Consider the following 21,639-nt stretch of genomic DNA (forward strand, 5'->3'; position numbering starts at 1 on the left):
GCCCTTCAGGCTAGTCTTCAGTAGAAGTGTTCACAGAATTTCAGTGATAAGTCTTCACGTTCTAAATGCCTAGCAGAAAGTAGGCACTCAAATGAGAGCTGATATACAAAACACAAAGAAAAATGGGTTCAATTTATTCTAGAACAACTTTCTCTGAATTTTATTTTCATAATAAAGCCAGAGATAAAATTTTAGGTTCTTACGCAATTCAATAATAATATATACAGTTCATGAATTACAGTCAATAAAGTATTTAACCCCCTGCTGCAAAGACCTTCCTTCCTATGCAAAAACCATCATTATGAACAAAATTTAAACATGGAAATGCATGGATGGAGGGGGGAAAATCCCTTCTAATCATTTTCAAATGAAAATGATAATCTATAATAATGAAAGCCAAAAAAAAGCCTGTCTACTTCAAGCAACAAGGAGCAGAGGGCTGAAATGAACACAACACTTTCTCCCTACCTATTTTTACTCAGTCAATTAAGAAATGCATACTTTAAAGAAAGCAAAATCTTTACAGGCACACTTTAATTGATACATATATCATATGTACTGAGGCAAAAGGTGATGGAAATAAACTTTCAGTAATAAAATGAAGCAAAGCGCTAGATAGCCCATTCTAGCAAATTACATACTCATACCCTCCTGCGAACTCTGGCTCAGCACGACCCAAGAGATGTGCAATGAAGTCTGTTTCACAGCAAACGTGTATGTGCCGCTCGTGTGGACAGCACCGCAAACCTTCATAAAGTGCAGCACAGTAGCCCTTTTCTTTGCTGCAATCAAGTTCACCAATAAGGATATTGTATGCTCGGAGGACTTTATTTTTGCAATCAGTGCAAAACCTGTTGAAAAGAAAAACTTCAAAATTAAGAACTTGCTGCGTAATTATTTCATGAAACTAACAGTGTACTAGACAATGACACTCCCCTACCATATGGAGTATTAAAAAAAATCCTCCAAACACACATTTAAAACATACACATGTAAGAGAAATACAAATTTAGGGATTAGAGTATAGCTAGATCTCCATTTGCAAATGATTCTTAAATGAGAGAGATATGTGGACCTAAAAGAATGAGATGGATATATACCTGCTCATTCATAAAATATACGTCCAGAAAATAGTTGCCAAGGACTAGAGTATCTCCACCTCAAGAGCTATTTGTACAAGTCGGAAATAAAACAAGAGGCCACAAACCAGTGACTCAAAGAATCCCTCTCCTTTTAGCCTCTGAAAATAGCTATCTTCAATCAGTAAACCTTGGGTCCAAATTTTGCTACAACATTTTAACACCTCACTAGATAATGGGGCAAGAAGAACAGGAAAGTCGCACATGTAGTTTTAGTTTACTAATAACTTCCAAAAAATTTTCTTCTTAAAAAAAATACACAATCATAATATTGACAATATATACATAGAAATGTAGTCTAAATTTCAGCGGCAAAAGCAGAAGAGAAAAAAAGTGTAGAAGAGAGTGTGAATGTAGAGGATGATGACATTTTCTTTTAGAAACCAAACATTATTCAATCAGAAAAAAAACAGAGCCTTGTTTCTTTAGCTTTGATTTCCTGAAACAAGAAACAACCTGGTCTGATAAAAATGCTAGGCTCATAGAATTAATAACTGCATCTCTGAGAAGATCAGCTGTGGTGGAATGAGGAAATTTCAATCTCTTTAGTTTAAATTCATCTCTCTAGGTGACCTCTTCTATTCCAATGGCTTCAGCCAACATGTGTACTTCTCACCTCTACAGCTCTTGTTCAAGTCTTCTGCCTTTGCCTGAGGGCTAAACCCATACTGAAAAATCGGGGACATCATAGATGTACAATAGGCAACATGTTAAACTTCCTCTCCAAAACCAAGGGCAACATGAATGTTCCCTTACAAACCTGTTAAGAACACCACCATTCATACAGTCACCCAGGAAGAAAACCTCAGTTAACTCCCAACTTCTTAGATCCTCTTTTAGGCGTGGAGCCAACTGGTATCAGTTATTTCTTACATCTCTTATAGGTCTTCTTTCCAATTCCCCCTGCCTAGGCAATTTACCCTGCTCCTGTACACATACCATACAGACAATGGACTACTGTGAACATAGCAGATGTGTCCCTACTTCAAAGTCTTGTTTCTTCTGCTTCCTCCCCACCCCTTTCCAGATCCTGCTCCATTTGCCTAAATCATGTCCATCTTAAAGACGCATTCTGCAATTCCTGTAACTAGAATTCAGCCTTCCCGTGTTCCTATATTTGCAATTTACACTTCCTACTGCATTTACCCTTATACTGCCACACATTAGTTTGATGCACACATCTAAGTATGTTTCTTTTTTTTTTAAAGATTTTATTTATTTATTTATTTGACAGAGAGAGACATAGCGAGAGAGGGAACACAAGCAGGGGGAATGGGAGAGGGAGAAGCAGGCTTCCCGTGGAGCAGGGAGCCCGATGTGGGGCTCGATCCCAGGATCCTGGGATCATGACCTGAGCTGAAGGCAGATGCTTAACGACTGAGCCACCCAGGCGCCCCTCTAAGTATGTTTCTTGAAATGAATATATGTTAATACAGTCCCTAAACCCACTTAGTAAACACAGGCAATAATGCTGACAAGTTAAATCAGTTTCACTAATGCTTCAAATAACACAGAAATATACAAAAATTAACACAAAATGGATTAAAGACCTAAACATTAAGACCTGAAACTACAAAACTCTTAGAAGAAAATACAGGAAGAAAAATTTCATGACAATGAATAGGTGATGATTTTTTGGATAGGACATCAAAAGCACAGGGAACAAAAGCAAATAGACAAATAAGACTACATCAAACTTAAAAACTTCTGTGTAGCGGGGCGCCTGGGTGGCTCAGTCGTTAAGCGCCTGCCTTCGGCTCAGGTCATGATCCCAGGGTCCCGGGATCGAGTCCCGCATCGGGCTCCCTGCTCAGTGGGAAGCCTGCTTCTCCCCCTCCCATTCCTCCTGCTTGTGTTCCCTCTCTTGCTGTGTCTCTGTCAAATAAATAAATAAAATCTTAAAAAAAAAAAATCTGTGTAGCAAAGGAAACAAGAGAGTGAAAGACAACCACAGAGAGAAAATATTTGCAACCATATACTGCATAAGTGGTTAATATCCAGAATTTATAAAGAACTCCTACAACTCAATAATAACGAAAAAAATTAAAAACTGGGCAAAAGGTATGAATAGACACTTCTCCAAAGATATACAAACGGCTAACAAGCATATGAAAAGTTGCTCAACATCACTAATCATCAGGGAAATGCAAATCAAAACCACATGATACTACCTTATACCTGTTAGCATAGCCACTATTAAAAAAATAGGAAACAACATGTGTTGGCAAAGATGTAGAGAAACTGGAACCCTTGACACTGCTGTTGCTGAAACTGTAAAATAGTGCTGCCAATAATGGCAAAGAGTATGGCATTTCCTAAAAAAAACTGAAAACAGAACTATCATCTATCATATGATCCAGCAATCCCATTTTTGAGTATATAGCCAAAAGAAGAGATACCTGCACACTCATGTTCATTGTAGTATCATTACAAATAGCTAAGATGTAGGGGCAACAACCAAATGTCCACTGATAGGTGAATGTGGTATATACACAAATGGGACTATTACGGAGCTTTAAAAAAGGAAGAAAATTCTGCATCATATGCTACAGCACGGATTTATGCTAAGTTAAATAAGCCAATCACAAAAAGACCAATACCGAATGATTCCACATATGAGAGTTATCTAAAATAATCAAATTCATAAAAACAGAAAACAGAACTCTGGTTGCCAGGGCGTGGGTCAAGGGGTTAACGGGGAATTGTTGTTCAATGGGTGTAGTTCCAATCATGCGAGATGAAAAATTCTAGAGATCTACTGTACAACAATGTGCATAGTGAATAGTAATGTAGTGTTTACTTAAAAGCTGTTTAAGAAGTAAACTTATGTTTTTTTTACCACAATAAAAAAAAAAAAGTCTTCCCCTTGAGGGGGAGAAGAAAGACTTCGATGCAGAAATAACAAATACTTCCATGTTTTCAGGTTATAAAAGGTAAGTTTACATTTTCAGGTAAATAAATGGTTAGATGTCATACAGTAACAATAATAAAACTTGAAATATTTTCCCCTTATTTTACTAAATTTTTTTTAAAAAGATTTTATTTATTTATTTGACAGAGATAGAGATAGCGAGAGCAGGAACACAAGCAGGGGGAGTGGGAGTGGGAGAGGGAGAAGCAGGCTTCCTGCAGAGCAGGGAGCCCGACGCGGGGCTCGATCCCAGGACCCTGGAATCGTGTCCTGAGCTGAAGGCAGATGCTTAACGACTGAGCCACCCAGGCGCCCTTATTTTACTACTTTAAATCCTCAGTTTAATGTATCTTTGTACATAATCATAATAAGTATAAGTAAACAGCAATTTAAAAATACTATATGGAAGCAGTAAGAATGAAACTGATTTTTCATGTTTTCAAAAGTAACCTTGCACATAAATGTAAAAAACATTTTTTAAGGCAGAGGTTTCAGTTTCTTAACACTTTATTTCTAATCATGTACTACCATAATACTTAACTGGCTAGTGTTATCAAATCTTTATTATACATAGGCTCTACGCCCAGCATGGAGCCCAACACAGGGCCTGGACTCACACCCCTGAGATCAAGACCTGAGCTGAGATCAAGAATTGGACACTTAACAGACTGAGCCACCCCAGTTCCCCATCAAATCTTTATTATAAAGTACTCAGAAAAGTCCACTAAATAAAACAGAACTGCCAAAAAGGTACATTACTCATTCTTCTTAAAGATTTTATTTGACAGAGAGAGAGAGTGCGCGCGTGCACAGGCAGGGGGAGCAGCAGACACGGGGAGAGGGAGAAACAGACTCCCTGCTGAGCAGGGAGCCCGATATGGGACTCGATCCCAGGACCCTGGGACCAGGACCTGAGCTGAAGGCAGACACTTAACCGACTGAGCCACCCAGGTGCCCCCATTATTCAGACATTTAGAAATCATTTTCAGCTGATTATACGGACCTCAAAAACTCAAACTGGACCTAAAACAAGAACTAGATACATAGGAATAACAAGACCTTGCAAATCTGGCATGAAAACATTCACTACTGTGCTTACTATGTGCGAGATACTTTTTTTTTAATTTTATATATATATTCACATTTTATTTATATATATTTTTAATTATTATTATTTTTAAGTAACATATAATGTATTATTTGTTTCAGAGGTACAGGTCTGTGATTCATCAGTCTTACACAACACCCAGCGCTCACCACAACACATACCCTCCCCAATGTCCATCACCCAGCTACCCCATCCCCCCAGCCCCTTTCCCTCCAGTAACCCTCAGTGTGTTTCCTAACACTGAGTCTCTAGTTTGTCTCCCTCTCTGGTTTCATCTCGTTTCATTTTTAACTCTCTTCCCCTATGATCCTCTGCTTTGTTTCTTAAATTCCGCGTATCATAATTGTCTTTCTCTGATTGACTTATTTCACTTAGCATAATACCCTCTAGTTCCATCCACATCGTTGCAAATGGCAAGATTTCTTTTTTTTTTTTTTGATGGCTGCGTAATATTCCAGTGTGTATATATACCACATCTTTATCCATTCATGTTGATGGACATCTGGGTTTATTCCATAGTTTGGCTATTGTAAACACTGCTGCTATAAACATGGGGGTGCAGGTGCCCCTTCAGATCACTACATTTGTATTTTTGGGGTAAATACCCAGTAGCACAATTGCTAGGTTGTAGGGTAGCTCTATTTTCAACTTTTTGAGGAACCTCCATACTGCTTCCCAGAGTGGCTGCACCAGCTTGCATTCCCAGCCAGATACTGTTCTAAGTAAGCCTGACTGTGTATCGTCTATCCCCATGACAAATTTAATCCTACAATTAATCAGTACTATCATTATTTTTGTCTTAAGAAAAAAATGGAGGCAAAGAAAAGTCAAGTAACTTGTACAAAATTATAATCAGTAGAACCCAGATTCAAAGCAATCTTTTTTTTTTTTAAAGATTTTATTTATTTATTTGAGAGAGAGAGTGAGAGAGAGAGCACATGAGTGGGGGGAGGGTCAGAGGGAGAAGCAGACTCCCTGTTGAGCAGGGAGCCCGATGCGGGACTCGATCCTGTGAGTCCAGGATCATGACCTGAGCCGAAGGCAGTCGCTTAACCAACTGAGCCACCCAGGCGCCCCAAAGCAATCTCTCTTAATCGTACTTCTCCCCACCCTTCAGGTATTTATCAAATAGACTCCACCTTCTTATAGGCATAAAATACTGCCATCCAAATACAGGAAGCACCTACAACCATTATAGGAAACTCCTAAACATTAGCTCTTATAACTAGTAATTTATCAGCCCAAAAAGTTATCTTTTGGATGGACCAATTAATATTGAATATAAGGATCAATTCATATTGAAAGAGGAAGGAATCTATAATGGACCTACATATTTAAATATGTTTTTTGTCGGTATAATCCCTCTCCAACAAAACTACAAATATTTGACATATTCTCTACTCTCTTGGGTATAATCAACCAAAAAGGCAAATAAACATGAAAGTTTGTAACTGAAAAAAGAAAAACACTGAATAAACTTAGTATGCAGATTAAGTCATTAGCTCATTGCCATATAAACACGAATCTTGATAATGCTAGTTTTTATCATTCACGTATGTTTTCTAGAAGTTTCCCCAAAGTAAATATTTACGTCCCACATCAACGAACACACAATCACATACCAAATAACTGATGAATTTATATTAAAAGAGTACAGCTCCCCGCAAGAACACCATCTCTAGATAGCTCCCTTACCAGTTTCCTTTCCTACTGCACTCTCCCTCCCTACAAATTTCCAAATGTTAATGACACTTAGAGAAAATTCCTTTGTAGGGCACCTGGGTGGCTCAGTCGGTTAAGCATCTGCCTTCAGCTCAGATCATGATCCCAGGGTCCTGGGATGGAGCCCCGCATTGGGCTTCTTGTTTACCGGGGAGGCTGCTTCTCCCTCTCCCACTGTCCCTCTCCCCGCTTGTGCACTCTCTCTCTCTCTAATAAAATCTTAAAAAATTCTATTTTTCTAAAAAGAAAAACCAAAAGTTACTTTTTTAGTACACGAACCACACAAATTCCAACTCTATTTTTAGGTCTTGACAATTATAGAAGAAATCTTTCAAAATATTACTAAATGAAAGCTGCTAATTTAAACTTTAATTTTGAAAATGACAACATGAAATGCTTCTACCATAAAAACAAGAAACACTATAGAGTTTCCAAAGTGATTAAGCACACTTTACTCAATTAAGTACACTTTACTGGCCGGGAACCAAGAGGTAAAAATTACAAAAAGAGGAGATGCCGGCTCAACACAAGAAGGCTAACACTGAGAGTCATCCCATAAAGAAACTGCTTACCCTAACATTAAGCTCTGCCCAGCAGCAGGTATTAATGGGAAGACTGGAGTGCTGTTATATGAAGGAGGTAACAGGTCGATCTGGATGACTGAGAGAGCACTAAGGCACCTTCCAACTATAATGTGATGACCTTTAGACTTACCTGTGTTTTCGCAGATATGTTTCTAGTGTTTCTAAAAGACAACTAGAGTCAATTAAAACTACTTCATCCCTGCATTCTTGGGACATTAGTTCCCATACGTCCATCCAACAACCTCTGCAGAAAGAAACAAATACTAGTGAAAGGAGGAATAGATAAGGGTAAAACATTAAAAAAGGCAGAGTAAAGGATTGCTTGATTTTACCTGGCTGTTCCCTGGAAAGGTCCATAATGGAAAATGATCCTACACTTGCTGTCCTTCCTGTGGTCTTCACTACTTCTCTTATCTGTACTTAACTTCTCTGAACTGACACTGCTACTGCTCCCTTCACTGCAGTACAGTATAGTACAAAGCTTAGTGACAGAGATGATCTGAAGGCATAATTTCTATAGTCTAAATTAAAATCATCAACTCTTTAATACATTTACAGTAGTAGAATAAGTTTACAAATTTGTATATAATTACATATTCATTTTAACCATATTAAATACTATTTAAACATATGCTCATACCTTTACATAAAAATTTCTGCTCAACTTATTAAGCTTATTTGACACAATTTAACAACATTTACATTTATCAAGATACCAACTCATTAAAATACTAAGCATTTTATGAGCAAATCTACTTGGAATGCTTTAAAGTCAACAGAACTAGAAAAACAACATTTTCACCTATAAACATGGATCAATCGTCCACAAATTGAAAATTCTAAGAAGTTTTGATCTACTTAATGTGGTTTTATATCTAACCCATGGCAACAACTCTTCTCTACCTTCACATTTATAAGTAGCTGAGGAAAAAAAAAAAATCAGATTAATCTAATTATAGTAAACAAATTTTTACACTTACTGAATTAAAGAGAGCACACTAAGATGAACACTTTACACTGCCTATATCAGTAATAAATACTATATAATTTTTATTTACTTTTAAAAGATTTTATTTAATTGACAGAGAGAGAGAGAGACAGCGAGAGAGGGAACACAAGCAGGGGAGGGAGAGGAAGAAGCAGGCTTCCCGTCGAGCAGGGAGCCCGACGCGGGGCTCAATCCCAGGACCCTGGGATCATGACCCGAGCCGAAGGCAGTCGCTTAACCAACTGAGCCATCCAGGCGCCCCTATATAAATAATTTTTTAAAAACTTACTAAAAACTTCCCAGACTCTCCCTCCCCCACAGGTTTCAATGTAGTGCTGGTCATGCATTTTGCTTTGTTGCAGATGTAAATTCCAAGAGAAATGTGTGTCTCTATTCCATTCAATGATATTCTTCTTGATTATTTCATGATTCTGAACAACTGGCTCCTGCCTATTCCTTTGCAGGTCTCACTGCAGCCCTAGAAATTCGTTACCTTGGATGCTTGAGATGGAAAAACCTCTGTATCTTTACTTAACCTACTCTATATAGCTAAACAGGTATTTCTCAACTCCCTGCCCACCATTTTAAGTTCATCCGTACATTTCAACTCCCTATTCCCTGTCACAAGGGCTCAAGCAAGGTTCAGCACTCTAATTTGAAACAAAGACCTCTACCACTCCCCTCTGACTTCCATGTTCTATCCTTCTACTCTCAACGCCCATATTTCCTCTTTTTCTAATTATGCTTGAGTGATCCATAATCTCCTACAACTGATCAACTCTCAAACCCAAGTTCTCACAATTGAGGAAAAGGTTCATGAAATCAGAGCTGGGGAACGATTATTATATCATCAGAACATGAGAGCATTAATCCTTTAAAAAAAATGCTGTAGTTCAAATCAAGATTTTATCCATAACCTCTCTAAACTGTCTTTATATCATTCCTTCAAGATCAAGCTTTCTGAAAAAGAAGTCTTTCCACTCCCGTACTTTCCTCTCACAGCTTAATCCACTACAACGTTATATCGCAATCACTTTTCTACCCATTCTGATCTGAATTGTTTCCACTCAACCACAGATTTGGTCATCAAGATTACCAATTATCACAGTGTTGCTATATCCAATGGACACTGCTGGGTCCTTGATGACTCAGCAGCATTCAACACAGCTGACCAGACCCCCATGAAACACTCTTTTCCCTTGGCTTCCTCCTACCTCTCTGGCCACTCTTTCCCAAGTTTCTTTACTAGCTTCTTTTCTACCAATAAACTGAATGAATTCCTCAGCATTCTTCCTTCTTACTCTCTCTCCAGACAGATGTGACATACTATTCTCTAAGATAATCTTCAGTTATCAGCAACAGGCCTACAAATGTAGCCCAGACTTTTCTTCTGGATCTCAAACTTACTCCCAGGCAGCCAGTAACTTGGGGTTACTTGCATGGATACAAGAACTCTCAGGAAAGCTGAGCTGGACTGCTGCCATTGATTAGGCTGAAACCTAATCAATTGTTAACACTTCCCTGGAGAAAGTCTAAACAGAGAAAGGGGGGGAATAACAGTGGAAATACGTAAAATGGAGAGTCACAGTATCATACAATGGCAGTGGCCATCCAAAGTGGAGGAGAGGGAGTCTTGCCTAAGCACACTGTACTCCCTGGCCTGCTATCCAGATGGCACGTGGGAATAACTGAAGCTACCTTAGGAGACAGTGCCCCAGATCAACTCATACTGATTCCATAATTCAGCAAACCTCCTCCTAAAACATTTGGCTTTGTGGTGGTGCTGTGGCTGAAGGGGAATGTGAAGTCTGTGGAGGTTTGTTTTTGTTTTTAGGAAAACATAGCTTATGTCAATTTAACAAAAGTAGGTAATTAATAAAGCAAAGTCACTGAGAACAAGAAGAAATGGAACCCAGAGCAAAAGTAGAACTGGTCTTTGAAGGAAGGTAACAATGAGCAGATGTGTAAGATACTGAGATCTGTTGCTCTTTGGTTCTGCAATGAAGAATATTTATAACAAAAAAACCACAAGGCAGGCTTTTTATAATACGATACTACTCTGTGGCTTTAGCCAACAGGTCATTCAGTTAAAGATACTGTATAATGAGAAAACTAGACTGAGTTTTACATTTAGAAAGACAGGAATTCTCTAAAGATGTTGGTAAATCAGGTATGTAAAGTAATTTTCTTTTGATAACCACTTCAGGTTGTATAGAGCTTCACTGAAGGTTCAGAGTACTCTCACATTTAGATATATACTTTGTGGTTCTTGTCTGGATCCTGATTCTAACAAATCCATGTAAAAAGACACTTTTAGAGAAAGCTGTGGAAATCTAAACTGGGTATTAGATTATTATAGTTACTTCTGTTAAGTGTTATAATGGCACTGTTGTTATGAAAGATAATGTCCATGTATTTAGAGATAGATGTGGAAATATGTAGGAGTAAAAAAGCATGATGCCTGGGACTTGTTTTAAAATACTTCAGCAAAGAAAAAGATGGATAAATAAAACATATGTGACAAATCTTGATAACACTACTGAATCTGGGTGAAGATATTTGGTAGGAAGGAAGGTTCCTGAATAGTCTCTCTACTTTCCTATGTGTTTGGCAGTTTTCATAATAAAATTTTTTAAAAATCTTGTTCCTGAGTACAGGAAAACAAACAAACTTGTTAATAGATTATTAACATATCACCACCTGGTCATCCAGGTCTTTTACCAGGAAGGAAAAGGTCTATACAACAATGGTGTCAACACTATTAATGAGATATTAAAAAACTGATTTTTAAAGCAACCCAGTATTGTTTTATATCATCCCATTCTCTTCAAAACACAAGTTACTTCTTAGAACCCCCCTTCAAATTCCATGGCTTTTCCTTACCACCCGCAACCTCAAGCAATTTTGTAGGGGGCAAATGTAACAATGTGCTGGGAGATGGGGGCAAAAGCAGCCTCCTGCATTTGTACCACCTAACCAGAACAAAATTGCAGATTAGTTACATAAATACACATTGCTACAACTGATCCAAGACTTTTTTTTAATCCTTGATAAATTATTAGGGAGACCTAGAGGTAAGAAAGACAAGAAAAATAATTTATACATTATGACTATATATAGATCAAATAATGATATCACTACTTTGAAACACTTAGTGTTGGCTAAATAAATATCCATAAAGATCTCAACTTTCTTCCTCTGAAACATATTTAATATAAGGAAAAAAAATCTCCAAAAGAAAAATCAAATCTATATTCAGACCCTACACAGTCTCAATGCAAAAAGGCCTTATAGAATCGGAAGACAGATTTATTTTAACCTATGTTGTAGTGTTAACTAATTAATAAAACTAGCAGTGTTTTTTTTCTTTTTACTAAATACAATCAACATTTAAATCTTAACAATTACAAAGCATCTTGATAGTCGATTCTACTTACCCCAAAGGTTTTGGTTTGTGTGTATCTAAGGAGTGCAACTGACATCTCTTGTTCTTTTTACTTTTTGGAATAGCATCTATCATGTCATTTAGTTTGGACCTAATCAAAAATAAAGCATTAAAATTTTGATTAATATTCATTTTTCTTCAGAACTTTCAAAATCTCTATTTACTACCTTTTAGTGCAAAGTATATTTAAAGTATTATAGATACATCACTGACCTTGAAAATTTCTCATCAAACAAATTCTAACCGGGAAGAATCTGTACACTTGTCTTCTCCATTCCATTCCCAGTCTGTCAATATGTTGAGAGAGACCTGTTCTATTCAATGTACTCATTCCCCTAGACTGCATCTGTCTCATTCATTCCTGTATCTGCATTGTATCTAGCAGTGTGTCTGACACTCACATATTTTATGACTGATTGCTACCTCTCAGCCATCTTCCCGTTCAAAAAATATCTAAATAAAAACTATCCTTGATGAGGAACCATCAACAGAAATTTTATGCAAATATAGTAATGTGTACAGTTAATATCCACACCCTACATCCAACCAATCAGCAAAGCCTGTCAACTCTAACTTTTGAATATATCCAGAATCATATCCTTTATCACCTCCACCATTACCATCGATATCCAACTCACCTCTCTAGCTTAGCCAAGTGCAATAGCTGACCTCCCAAATGGTCTCCTTGCTTCCCACCCTTTGCCTTTACATCCTAGGCTTCACTCAGCAGCTGAAGTGATCTTTTCAAAACAAAAATCACATTATGTTCTGTTCAAAAACCCTGCAAGCCTTTTCTCAGGTACACTAAAAAATCCTAACTTTCTACCATCACCTCTAAACAGAAAAACCCAGGGCTTTGGTCTTCAGACCTTCTCATTTCCTATTTATATTCAGTCTCTGATGACCATCTCATCTCATAGATTTAAATTATGTCCGTGTGTGTGTGTAGTTTATTTATAATTCAAATACTATATATATGCTGATGACACCAATTTTTATCTCTAGGGCAGACCTCTGTGAACTCTACCTGGATGCCCAAATGGTATCTCTAACATGTCCAAAAGTGAGCTCTGCAAAATTGCTCCTCCCATTCTTACCCATCTCAGTAAATGGAAACCACTGGTCCTGTTGTTTAGATCCCAAATCTGAGAATCATCCTTGATGTCCTCCATATCCAATCTATCCAAAAATACTACTGGCTCATTACTCAAAATATACCCAGGATCCAGCCATTTCTTACTACCTCTGTGACCACCATACTGGTCACCATTATCTCTTGCATGGATTATTAAATAGCCTTTGTTTCTCTCCCCTTCCACTTATTCTCAACACAGAGGTGTTCAAGTCAGACCACGTCCCTCCTCTGCTCAAAACACTCCCAAATCTTCCCGTCTTAGAGTAAAAAAAACCAACAGTAACAAAAAACTCAGGATGGCACTACGTAAGTAGGCCTTTTATGACTCTTCTGATCTCATCTTTTATTACTGTTCCCTTCAATCATCTGGCTCCAGCCACAATGGCTTCCTTACTGTTCTTCAAACATGCCAGGAAAACTCCAACCTTTGAACCTTTACACTTGCTCCTCCTCCTGAGCCTTCCCCCAGATATCGACAAGGTTTACTTACTCACTTTACTCAAGTCTACACTCAATGTCATTTTATCACAGAGGCCTTCCCTGACCATCCTCCGTATCAATTCCACCCAACCATTCTCATCTCCCTTACTTATAACTTACTGGACAAATCATGTATTTGCCTACTGCCTGCCTCTCTCCATATGAGAACAATATATATAGTCACTGACACACAGAAGATACTCAATAAAATTACTGATTTTGAAATCAAGCTTTGCCACTACCAAATTTAGTAAAAGAGCTACCACTGTCACAAAGTTTAAAAATTTTTAACAAAGTCATCTAACCCCCATTGATTACACTTACCCATGTACATAAAATAAGGTATAAAGCTTCTTTGCATCAGTCATGCAGCTTCGAGTTACAGATAGGACTCCCTTGGGCCCTACTGTCAGGGGTTCAAGTGCAGGATTTCCAGACTCTACAAGCTGGGAAAAGAGGCGCTCCACACTGCGACGACAACCAACACATGGGACAAGCTGAGAAAGTGCACTCAATACTTCACGTGATGTCACCACCATGGCAATACTTAGATCTTGCTGCTTAAGCATGCTATGTCGCTGAGAAAGAGGAAAAGAAAAATGAAGAACAGTCCTTAAAAAAGACATAAAATTTCTCTTCATTACTACTTCTGGTTCCTGTCTTTGTGTAGTAAGTACAATATGGGCAGGACTTGCCATCTCTATCTACAACGGAGTCAGAAAAACAAGTCGGCCTTGCCCAAGCTGTACTGTTTGCTCCACAAAGCCCTCTGTTCTAGCATCTGAGGTCTAAAAAACTTGGGGCGCCTGGGTGGCTCAGACGGTTAAGTGTCTGCCTTTGGCTCAGGTCATGATCCCAGGATCCTGGGATCGAGCCCCGCATGGGGCGCCCTGATGAGCAGGGAGTCGGCTTCTCCCTCTCCCTCTGCCTGCCGCTCCCTCTGCTTGCACTCTCTCTCTCTCTAATAAATAAATAAATAAATAATCTTTAAAACAAAACAAAACAAAACTCTGCTTAGGATGTCAGGGCTAGCAGTATGTGCCTCAGCATAGCAAAAAGAAGCCCTGCCTCTGGAAATTTAGTTTGGTCAGTGACTATTAAGCTTAGTATGCTCACTTGAAATAAAAAAAAATTTTAGGGTTCCTGGTTGGCTCAGTCAGTTAAGCATCTGCCTTCAGCTCAGGTCATGACGGCAGGGTCCTGGGATTGAGTCCCACATTGGGCTCCCTGCTCAGCGAGGAGCCAGCTTCTCCCTCTCCTCCCCGCTCATACTCTCTCGTGCTATCTCTGTCGCTATCTCTGCTCTCTCTCTCAAATAAATAAAATTTAAAAAAAATTTTTAGGGTCGCCTGGGTGGCTAACTGGTTAAGTGACTGCCTTCGGCTCAGGTCATGATCCTGGAGTCCCAGGATCGAGTCCCGCATCAGGCTCCCTGCTCGGCAGGGAGTCTGCTTCTCCTTCTGACCCTCCTCCCTCTCATGCTCTCTGTCTCTCATTCTCTCTCTCTCAAATAAATAAATAAAATCTTTAAAAAAAAAAAAATTTTAAAACAAAGAAAAAAATAAAGATGGAATACAGCTTTGCCATGTCTTCCTCTCAATTACCAACGCATTATGTTTAGCTACTGGAATCAAGTTAGGATGGTGATCATGTAAAGCAACAATTCTCAACGTGGAGGTATGGACAGGTGTGTTACAGATTAGTGGGAGAGAACAAGGCCTATCTTACCTATGTAGAAGCCTGCAGTGAGTAAGTAATATGGTGGTGCATATGAATGTTATGTTGGTTATGACAATCAGGTAGAAAAATGACTGAGAACCACAGCTGTAGAGAAATGGGCAAAACTCTAGTAAGTAACTTCTATCTGGATGGAGTTAGTTATACTACAAATAGTGTTTCTAGCTTTACCAAAAAAGATGGGTAAGATACTCCCAAGAATTTTCTCACATTTACCATTAACCTTTCACTCAAAGTTTTCTCCAAAAGGAGAAATAGAATTTTGAAGTGAAATAGCAATTTACCTTCCATTATCTTGATTACATACAGGGTTTTATAAGGTATCTATTGCTTAAAAATTAAATAAAAATCATAAAGTTCATAGTACAAGTTGTTTTTTTTTTTTTCTTGAACAAAACAATCACTACAGAAGAAAACCAACACGTTCTTAAAGAAAAGCTGTACATCTTATCTTTCAAAAACTGGGAAAGATGGCTTGGTGAAATTAAAGCCATAGGCACATGTACAGTGATAACACACCACCACCAAACCTCTTTCACATAACAGGTACATAAATATATTCACTACAGCAACAGTGAAAGAAAGCAATTTCAGTGCAATCTTAAGACCTAGAGAGCCCCAGGTAAAATGAAACTAATACTTAAAGCTAAAATTTTAAATGACTCTTCAAAACACACACACACACCATTTAAAACATTAAGTTTAAAAAATATTACCTGAATAAACTGCTTTAGTTGTGCACCATTATTTTGATGCCCATCGAGATTTAACACATTGTCAGGGAATTCCATCACCATCTTAATATGCAAAAGAATGAAAATCAATTATTTTATCTTCTTTGAACACGTGCTACAAACTATTTTATAAACTCCTAGGACAGAAATAGATCCCTAAAGCAGGATTGCACATCCCAGTCTCCCCCCCCCACACCCCCTCCGTCAAAAGAAGTTAAGACCACCACCACCACCACCACCCAAGTTACATAAGTTTCTAAAGCCAGGAATGGTATAGTCATTAGAAGCAAGGACAATGAAGTCAGGCAAACAAGAGTTCAAATCCCAGCTCCACCACTTAAAAGTATGTCGTAACTCTGGGCAAGTTACTTAACCTGTTTGATTTTTCAGCTTCCTCATTTGTAAAATGAGATTAAGTAATAATGTTTAATATCTCTCATAGAGTAGGTTGTAAAGATTAAATTATGTTTAAAAGTGTTTGTTGCAGAGGCCAATAATAATAATTAATATGTAAAATAACCTGATATTTTACATTACACATACTTTTAGTTATTCCTCTTAATTATGGAATATACTAAACTTTATTATGCAAATGGCCATACACATACGGACCACACATATATGAAATACTCAGAACAATACCTGGCATATACTAAATGTCTATTCTAATTAGGAACAAAAAGGATACAGAGATATTTATTCAATTATCAAAATTCCCTACCAGAGGAAGAGGGATATAAAGCTAAAGGATGTTTCTGAGTATCAGATAATGGGGAACTATTAATTAGCACATGTCACTGATCTGTGACACCACTCATTTTAGAAAGTACCATGGTTACATACCACTAGGAAAGAGCCTTTATAACTATTAGATATGTCACCAAATGAAAGAAACATCCCAATTTCAGAGATGGTAAAATGTGGGAGCAAAAAAAGTATGCCTTTCAAAACAATGAAATAAAGTAACACATTTATATCTTAACTAAAACATTGTTAAAGGTATTAAACATACTGTGCTAGGACAAACTTCTATTTCCAGATGACAAGGACCACAAACTCCTACATATCCAAAGAGTGAAGTCATGATAAAGAGACCCATTTGAGGCAAAAACAAAACACTAAAAATACCCCAACCAGTTGAACATGATCTTAAAAAGATTCCTTCTTCACCAACCAGCACCACAAAGACCTGCTTTAATAGACGTGACCCTCTTTTTCCTCCACATTAGAAATAACAGCCCTAAAACATGCTTGTTCTAACAATAAACTAAGGACTGAACAATAAAGACAAGTAAAAGGAATAGATCTTTTCTTAATTTGATAAGGGGGGAACACAGGATATGTGAAGTAGAGACAAGGGGATACCAAGAATGGACAATGATGCAAGCACCAACTCAACAATCCAGGATACCACTGTATTTCACAGAACCAAAAATTGCATGTACAAAATGATTCAAATGTTTGTATGCAGGTATACTTTCTTACAGAAAAAGAAAATACGCATGTTAGATGTGGCCTATCTCTAGGCAGTGAAAAGATTAAGAGTTTTTCCTTTATGTGTTCCTACCTTTCCCAAATTTATTACAATGCATATATACTGTTTATTACCAAGGGGGAAAAGTCAGTGTTCCTTGCTTCCAATTCTATGTTCATTATACCATATTCAGAGACATGCTTCCATCTCAAGAGCTTTATTGTTCTGGAAGTTTCTTCTTCCATACACATAGACTATTATGTCCAAATCTCATAGGTTCAAGGAACAATTACCCCATTTTCAGGTTTATTGACTTCTCTCTAATCTTCCCTCTTACAGTCTTATTAATATCTCCGAAGACTGGTAGTAGTAATAATAATGACATTTAGTGTAGCGTCATATATACCGGGTGTTGTTCTATGCACTTTCATATGTTAACTTCACCAACAGTACTAAGTAAAACTGGTCACTGGTCTGCTTTAACAAGGTGGCTCTAAATGAACTCTAAATGGGATTGTTGAGTTGGTGCTTGCATCATTGTCCATTCTTGGTATATAACAGAAATATATGGGAAAAAAAACTAATGATCCATACCGTCCATTGTACTTATATTTAACAGTCTACTCAAATTTTTTAAAAAATTAATAATCCCAATATTAGAAATCCTGGTCCTTGGGCGCCTGGGTGGCTCAGTTGGTTAAGCGACTGCCTTCGGCTCAGGTCATGATCCTGGAGTCCCAGGATCAAGTCCCACATCAGGCTCCCTGCTTGGCAGGGAGTCTGCTTCTCCCTCTGACCCTCCTCCCTCTCATGCTCTCTGTCTCTCATTCTCTCTCTCTCAAATAAATAAATAAAATCTTAAAAAAAAAAAAAAAAAAGAAATCCTGGTCCTTGAAAACTGGTAAGAGATAAAAATAGTTAATAGTACTGTACAGTTAACTCACATGTTTTTTGTCATCACTACATGGTTTAAAACACAAAGAAACTATACTGTCAAGTCAGAAAAAAGGTGTAGGAAAACTTTTAAAGCCATGTAACTGAACAGGACACTGCAGGTCACTCCAAATCTACCATTTAAGCAACTAACGCCTTAATTTGCATTCTCACTTGTTTGATACAAATGCACACCATTTCACCACGTATCCACTGCCACCATAAAAAAATTAAGATAATTACCTATACTATTTTAAGATCAAAGCTACCAATTTAAGGAACATTCAAAGAATGCTCCTTATTTAACCAAATCCAGGTCTCTCCAGTCTGGTTCATAGGTGAAATCCTAAATTCTGACTCGGTATAATGAATTTTTATCAACTATGTTTTATTGTTTTAATAATTAAAGCAGAGGTCAAAAAACAAATCTAACACTGAGATCTAACAGCTGACATTTAAAATATATATAATTTAATGGATAATACCTGCTTTAGGAATCCTTTCTAAAAGGTACAAGGGACAGGGTTAAAAAAATTTTTTTTTAATCTTCATTTCAGATCATTTGATTTTCACCTAACTAGTAGAGATAAATGTCAAGATTAGGTCTACTACTGTGTCTTTCCTGGGTTTCACTGGCTTGGATAATACTAAATTTTCTCTTGTACTTACTCTATACCACCCTGGTTAAACTCTGCACTCACACTAAATTATTCTGTCCTTGCTTTTCAAACACATAGGACAATGGCTTTTTACCTTGCTGTTTTCTGGTAAATCACTATATGCTCTTTAATGTTCAGAGAGAACAGTAAGAAAAAAGGAAAAAGAGAAGACAAAGAGGAGAGTAGCACTATTTTTTCCCATTCTTTAAAACCGCTTCCTTGACTTAATCTTCGGATTCTAGGTTACCTAAAGGAAGACAGTCATGTAAAGTATTTCAGGTGTGGTTTCACAGAGGAATCATTAGTGTTCTGTTTCATGATGAGGTTGCCTTTCCCTCACTGGCCTAAAATAGAATCAGTCATTGTCCTGCAATTACTGCTTTATAAAGTTTATTGAATCCATTACCCACTTTCACTCTTAAATATCTGTCCTGGTTTCTCCTGACCACAAATAATCTGTTCTTAGCACATTCTCACAAGCTCTAACCAACAATATTAAATCTGTATTTATTAAAAGTCACTGTCACTTTAGCTTTACTTTTTTACTTCATCCTCACAGCTATTTCTAACATCTATCACCTTTGGTAAAATCAATTAAATACTTAAGAGTTAAAAGAAAACATTAAATACTAAATTTAAAAATGCTAAACACCTAATCCCCATATATATATATATATATGTGGATATGTTAACATTTACTATCTTTTAATGTCTCCATTAAAATCCATTATCAGAGTCTCTAGTCCATTTAGATTGTTTGAATTATTAGGAGGGTAAACTGCTTCCCAGCAATATTATAGCAATGTGACACTATGTATCAAGAACTTTACAAAAGGCTCTTCTGTGATCCAGAACTGTACTTCAAAGCCTGAGAAAAAAAAATTTAATGCCTAGATTTATGCATTATTTATATTTTTATATTATTCATAGTGAAAAGTAGAATCACCCCTACATCCACAAAGGAAGAATAATTAAATTATGGAATGTCACACAACAAATTATATGGCCAATAAAGCTGCTTAAGAATGACAAGAACAAATGTTCTCAGTATTACATTTACTGGGGGAAAAAAAAGCCAGATATAAAATGTTACAGTAAACAATACATCTCAATTCTGCGTCTAAGTGTGTATCTATGACTAGAATTATAGCAAATGCTGCTATCTCCTTAGTTATCTCTGGAAAGTAGGATTAAGGATAATTTTTTTTCTTTGTTATACCGTTATTTTTCAAGATTATTTTATAAAGGGTGTAAATTTTGACTCTTAATTTTTTTTTTAAAAAACTACTCACTTAAAAATTGTAATTCTCCATCGCTTCTCGGCCTTTTGGCTAAGATCATGTGTAAAAATTGTAATTCTCCAAAAATATCTCTAAAATAAAATCCGTATTCTGCCCATTTGTTATTTTACAATTCTAGTAACACCAAAAAGCATTTTGGCCACACAGCATACCACTTTCCTAAATATTCCACCAACTTACTTCTTTGGGATTTTCTCAAATACACCTATATCAGCTGTACTCAAGTATTCAAACCCACTAAGAATTACCAAATGAGTCTTCAACGTGGATTTAACATACCACGTAAAGGAGGAGACTACTTCCTCACATACAAGCTTCTCAATTTCATTTTATAAAGTCCAACCTAAAATCACGTAGAATTAAGGCTAGAGGTTTCAACTTCTGTTACTAAAATGATACAACATTTGTAACTGAACTGTGAAAGCTGTAACCAGACTTAACATGTAGGCGCTAACAAGATTCTAAGACTACTTGAAATAAAGATCACACAACCTTTTTTCAATGCATTACCTATGGACCCTAAGAACAAAGACCAGACCAAATGTTAACTTCAGGGATACACTGCCATCAAACTATCAGTGGACCAGTGCAGAGCATAAACTTCTGCTACAGGCATCTTCCCTCCCTCTTCCCCAACAGGTGTTTGCTCTGTCTTCTTCTTTTGAGTAGTATTTGATAGAAAGTTCTGAAAGTTGTTTCCCTAAATATAATGCATTTTTGACAAGAATTTTCACTAACCAGCATTCAATGACTATGCACAAGTTCCAAGACAAAGCAATAAATAGTCCCACTCATTCCTAGTGATAAAAACCCTTCTAAAGACAAGAAAAACTGCACCTTTTCCTAAATAAAATGCTATTTTGGGATATTTAAATTCAATGACCCTAAATTTTATTTGCCTTGGTCACAAGTCCACAATACAATAAAAGCAAAACTCCATCACCAGGTTCAGTCCAATCCCAACTTCTCTGGAGAAATAAGTACAATCACGTATCACCGTGCAAGGTTACATCTTTTTCTATGGAAAATTTTAGAAACTAGTATCACTGTACAGAGAACAGAGTATAAAAACACCCACTGTTTTAAAGTGCTATATGACAGATCTATCAATGCTCCATTCGCACAAAAGGTGGTTATGTGACCATAAAGAAGTGTCAGGAAGTGTCAATAAGGGTCTTTTAAAATGCTGTAAATATTCAAATTTATGTTGATTTCCCCTATGTTTTGATATTATACACTCAAAAGTAACCTTATGTCTAAACCCATTGGATTTTTTTAAACTTCAAAGA

The 21,639-nt window shown here is 37.1% G+C and overlaps 1 protein-coding gene across 7 annotated transcripts in view; it reads right to left on the reverse strand.

Annotated features, from left to right (window-relative positions):
• The window catches only part of GGNBP2 (gametogenetin binding protein 2), a 32,057-nt gene that overhangs the window by 7,950 nt on the left and 2,468 nt on the right, over positions 1-21,639 (reverse strand). For 4 of the 7 annotated variants that reach the window (XM_035026648.1, XM_035026652.1, XM_035026649.1 and 1 more), the window contains 6 exons: positions 15,966-16,046; positions 13,837-14,090; positions 11,890-11,988; positions 7,797-7,922; positions 7,595-7,708; positions 642-851 (listed from right to left, as the gene is read on the reverse strand). In XM_035026648.1, the coding sequence (XP_034882539.1) occupies positions 642-851; positions 7,595-7,708; positions 7,797-7,922; positions 11,890-11,988; positions 13,837-14,090; positions 15,966-16,046 (884 nt within the window). The remainder of the gene's footprint in view (positions 1-641; positions 852-7,594; positions 7,709-7,796; positions 7,923-11,889; positions 11,989-13,836; positions 14,091-15,965; positions 16,047-21,639) is intronic. The other 3 variants (XM_035026650.1, XM_035026655.1, XM_035026654.1) reach the window with 3 other exon arrangements.

This window comes from Mirounga leonina, unplaced genomic scaffold (assembly GCF_011800145.1).
Source record: "Mirounga leonina isolate KUSES-001 unplaced genomic scaffold, KU_Mleo_1.0 Mir_200, whole genome shotgun sequence".
Taxonomy (NCBI): domain Eukaryota; kingdom Metazoa; phylum Chordata; class Mammalia; order Carnivora; family Phocidae; genus Mirounga; species Mirounga leonina.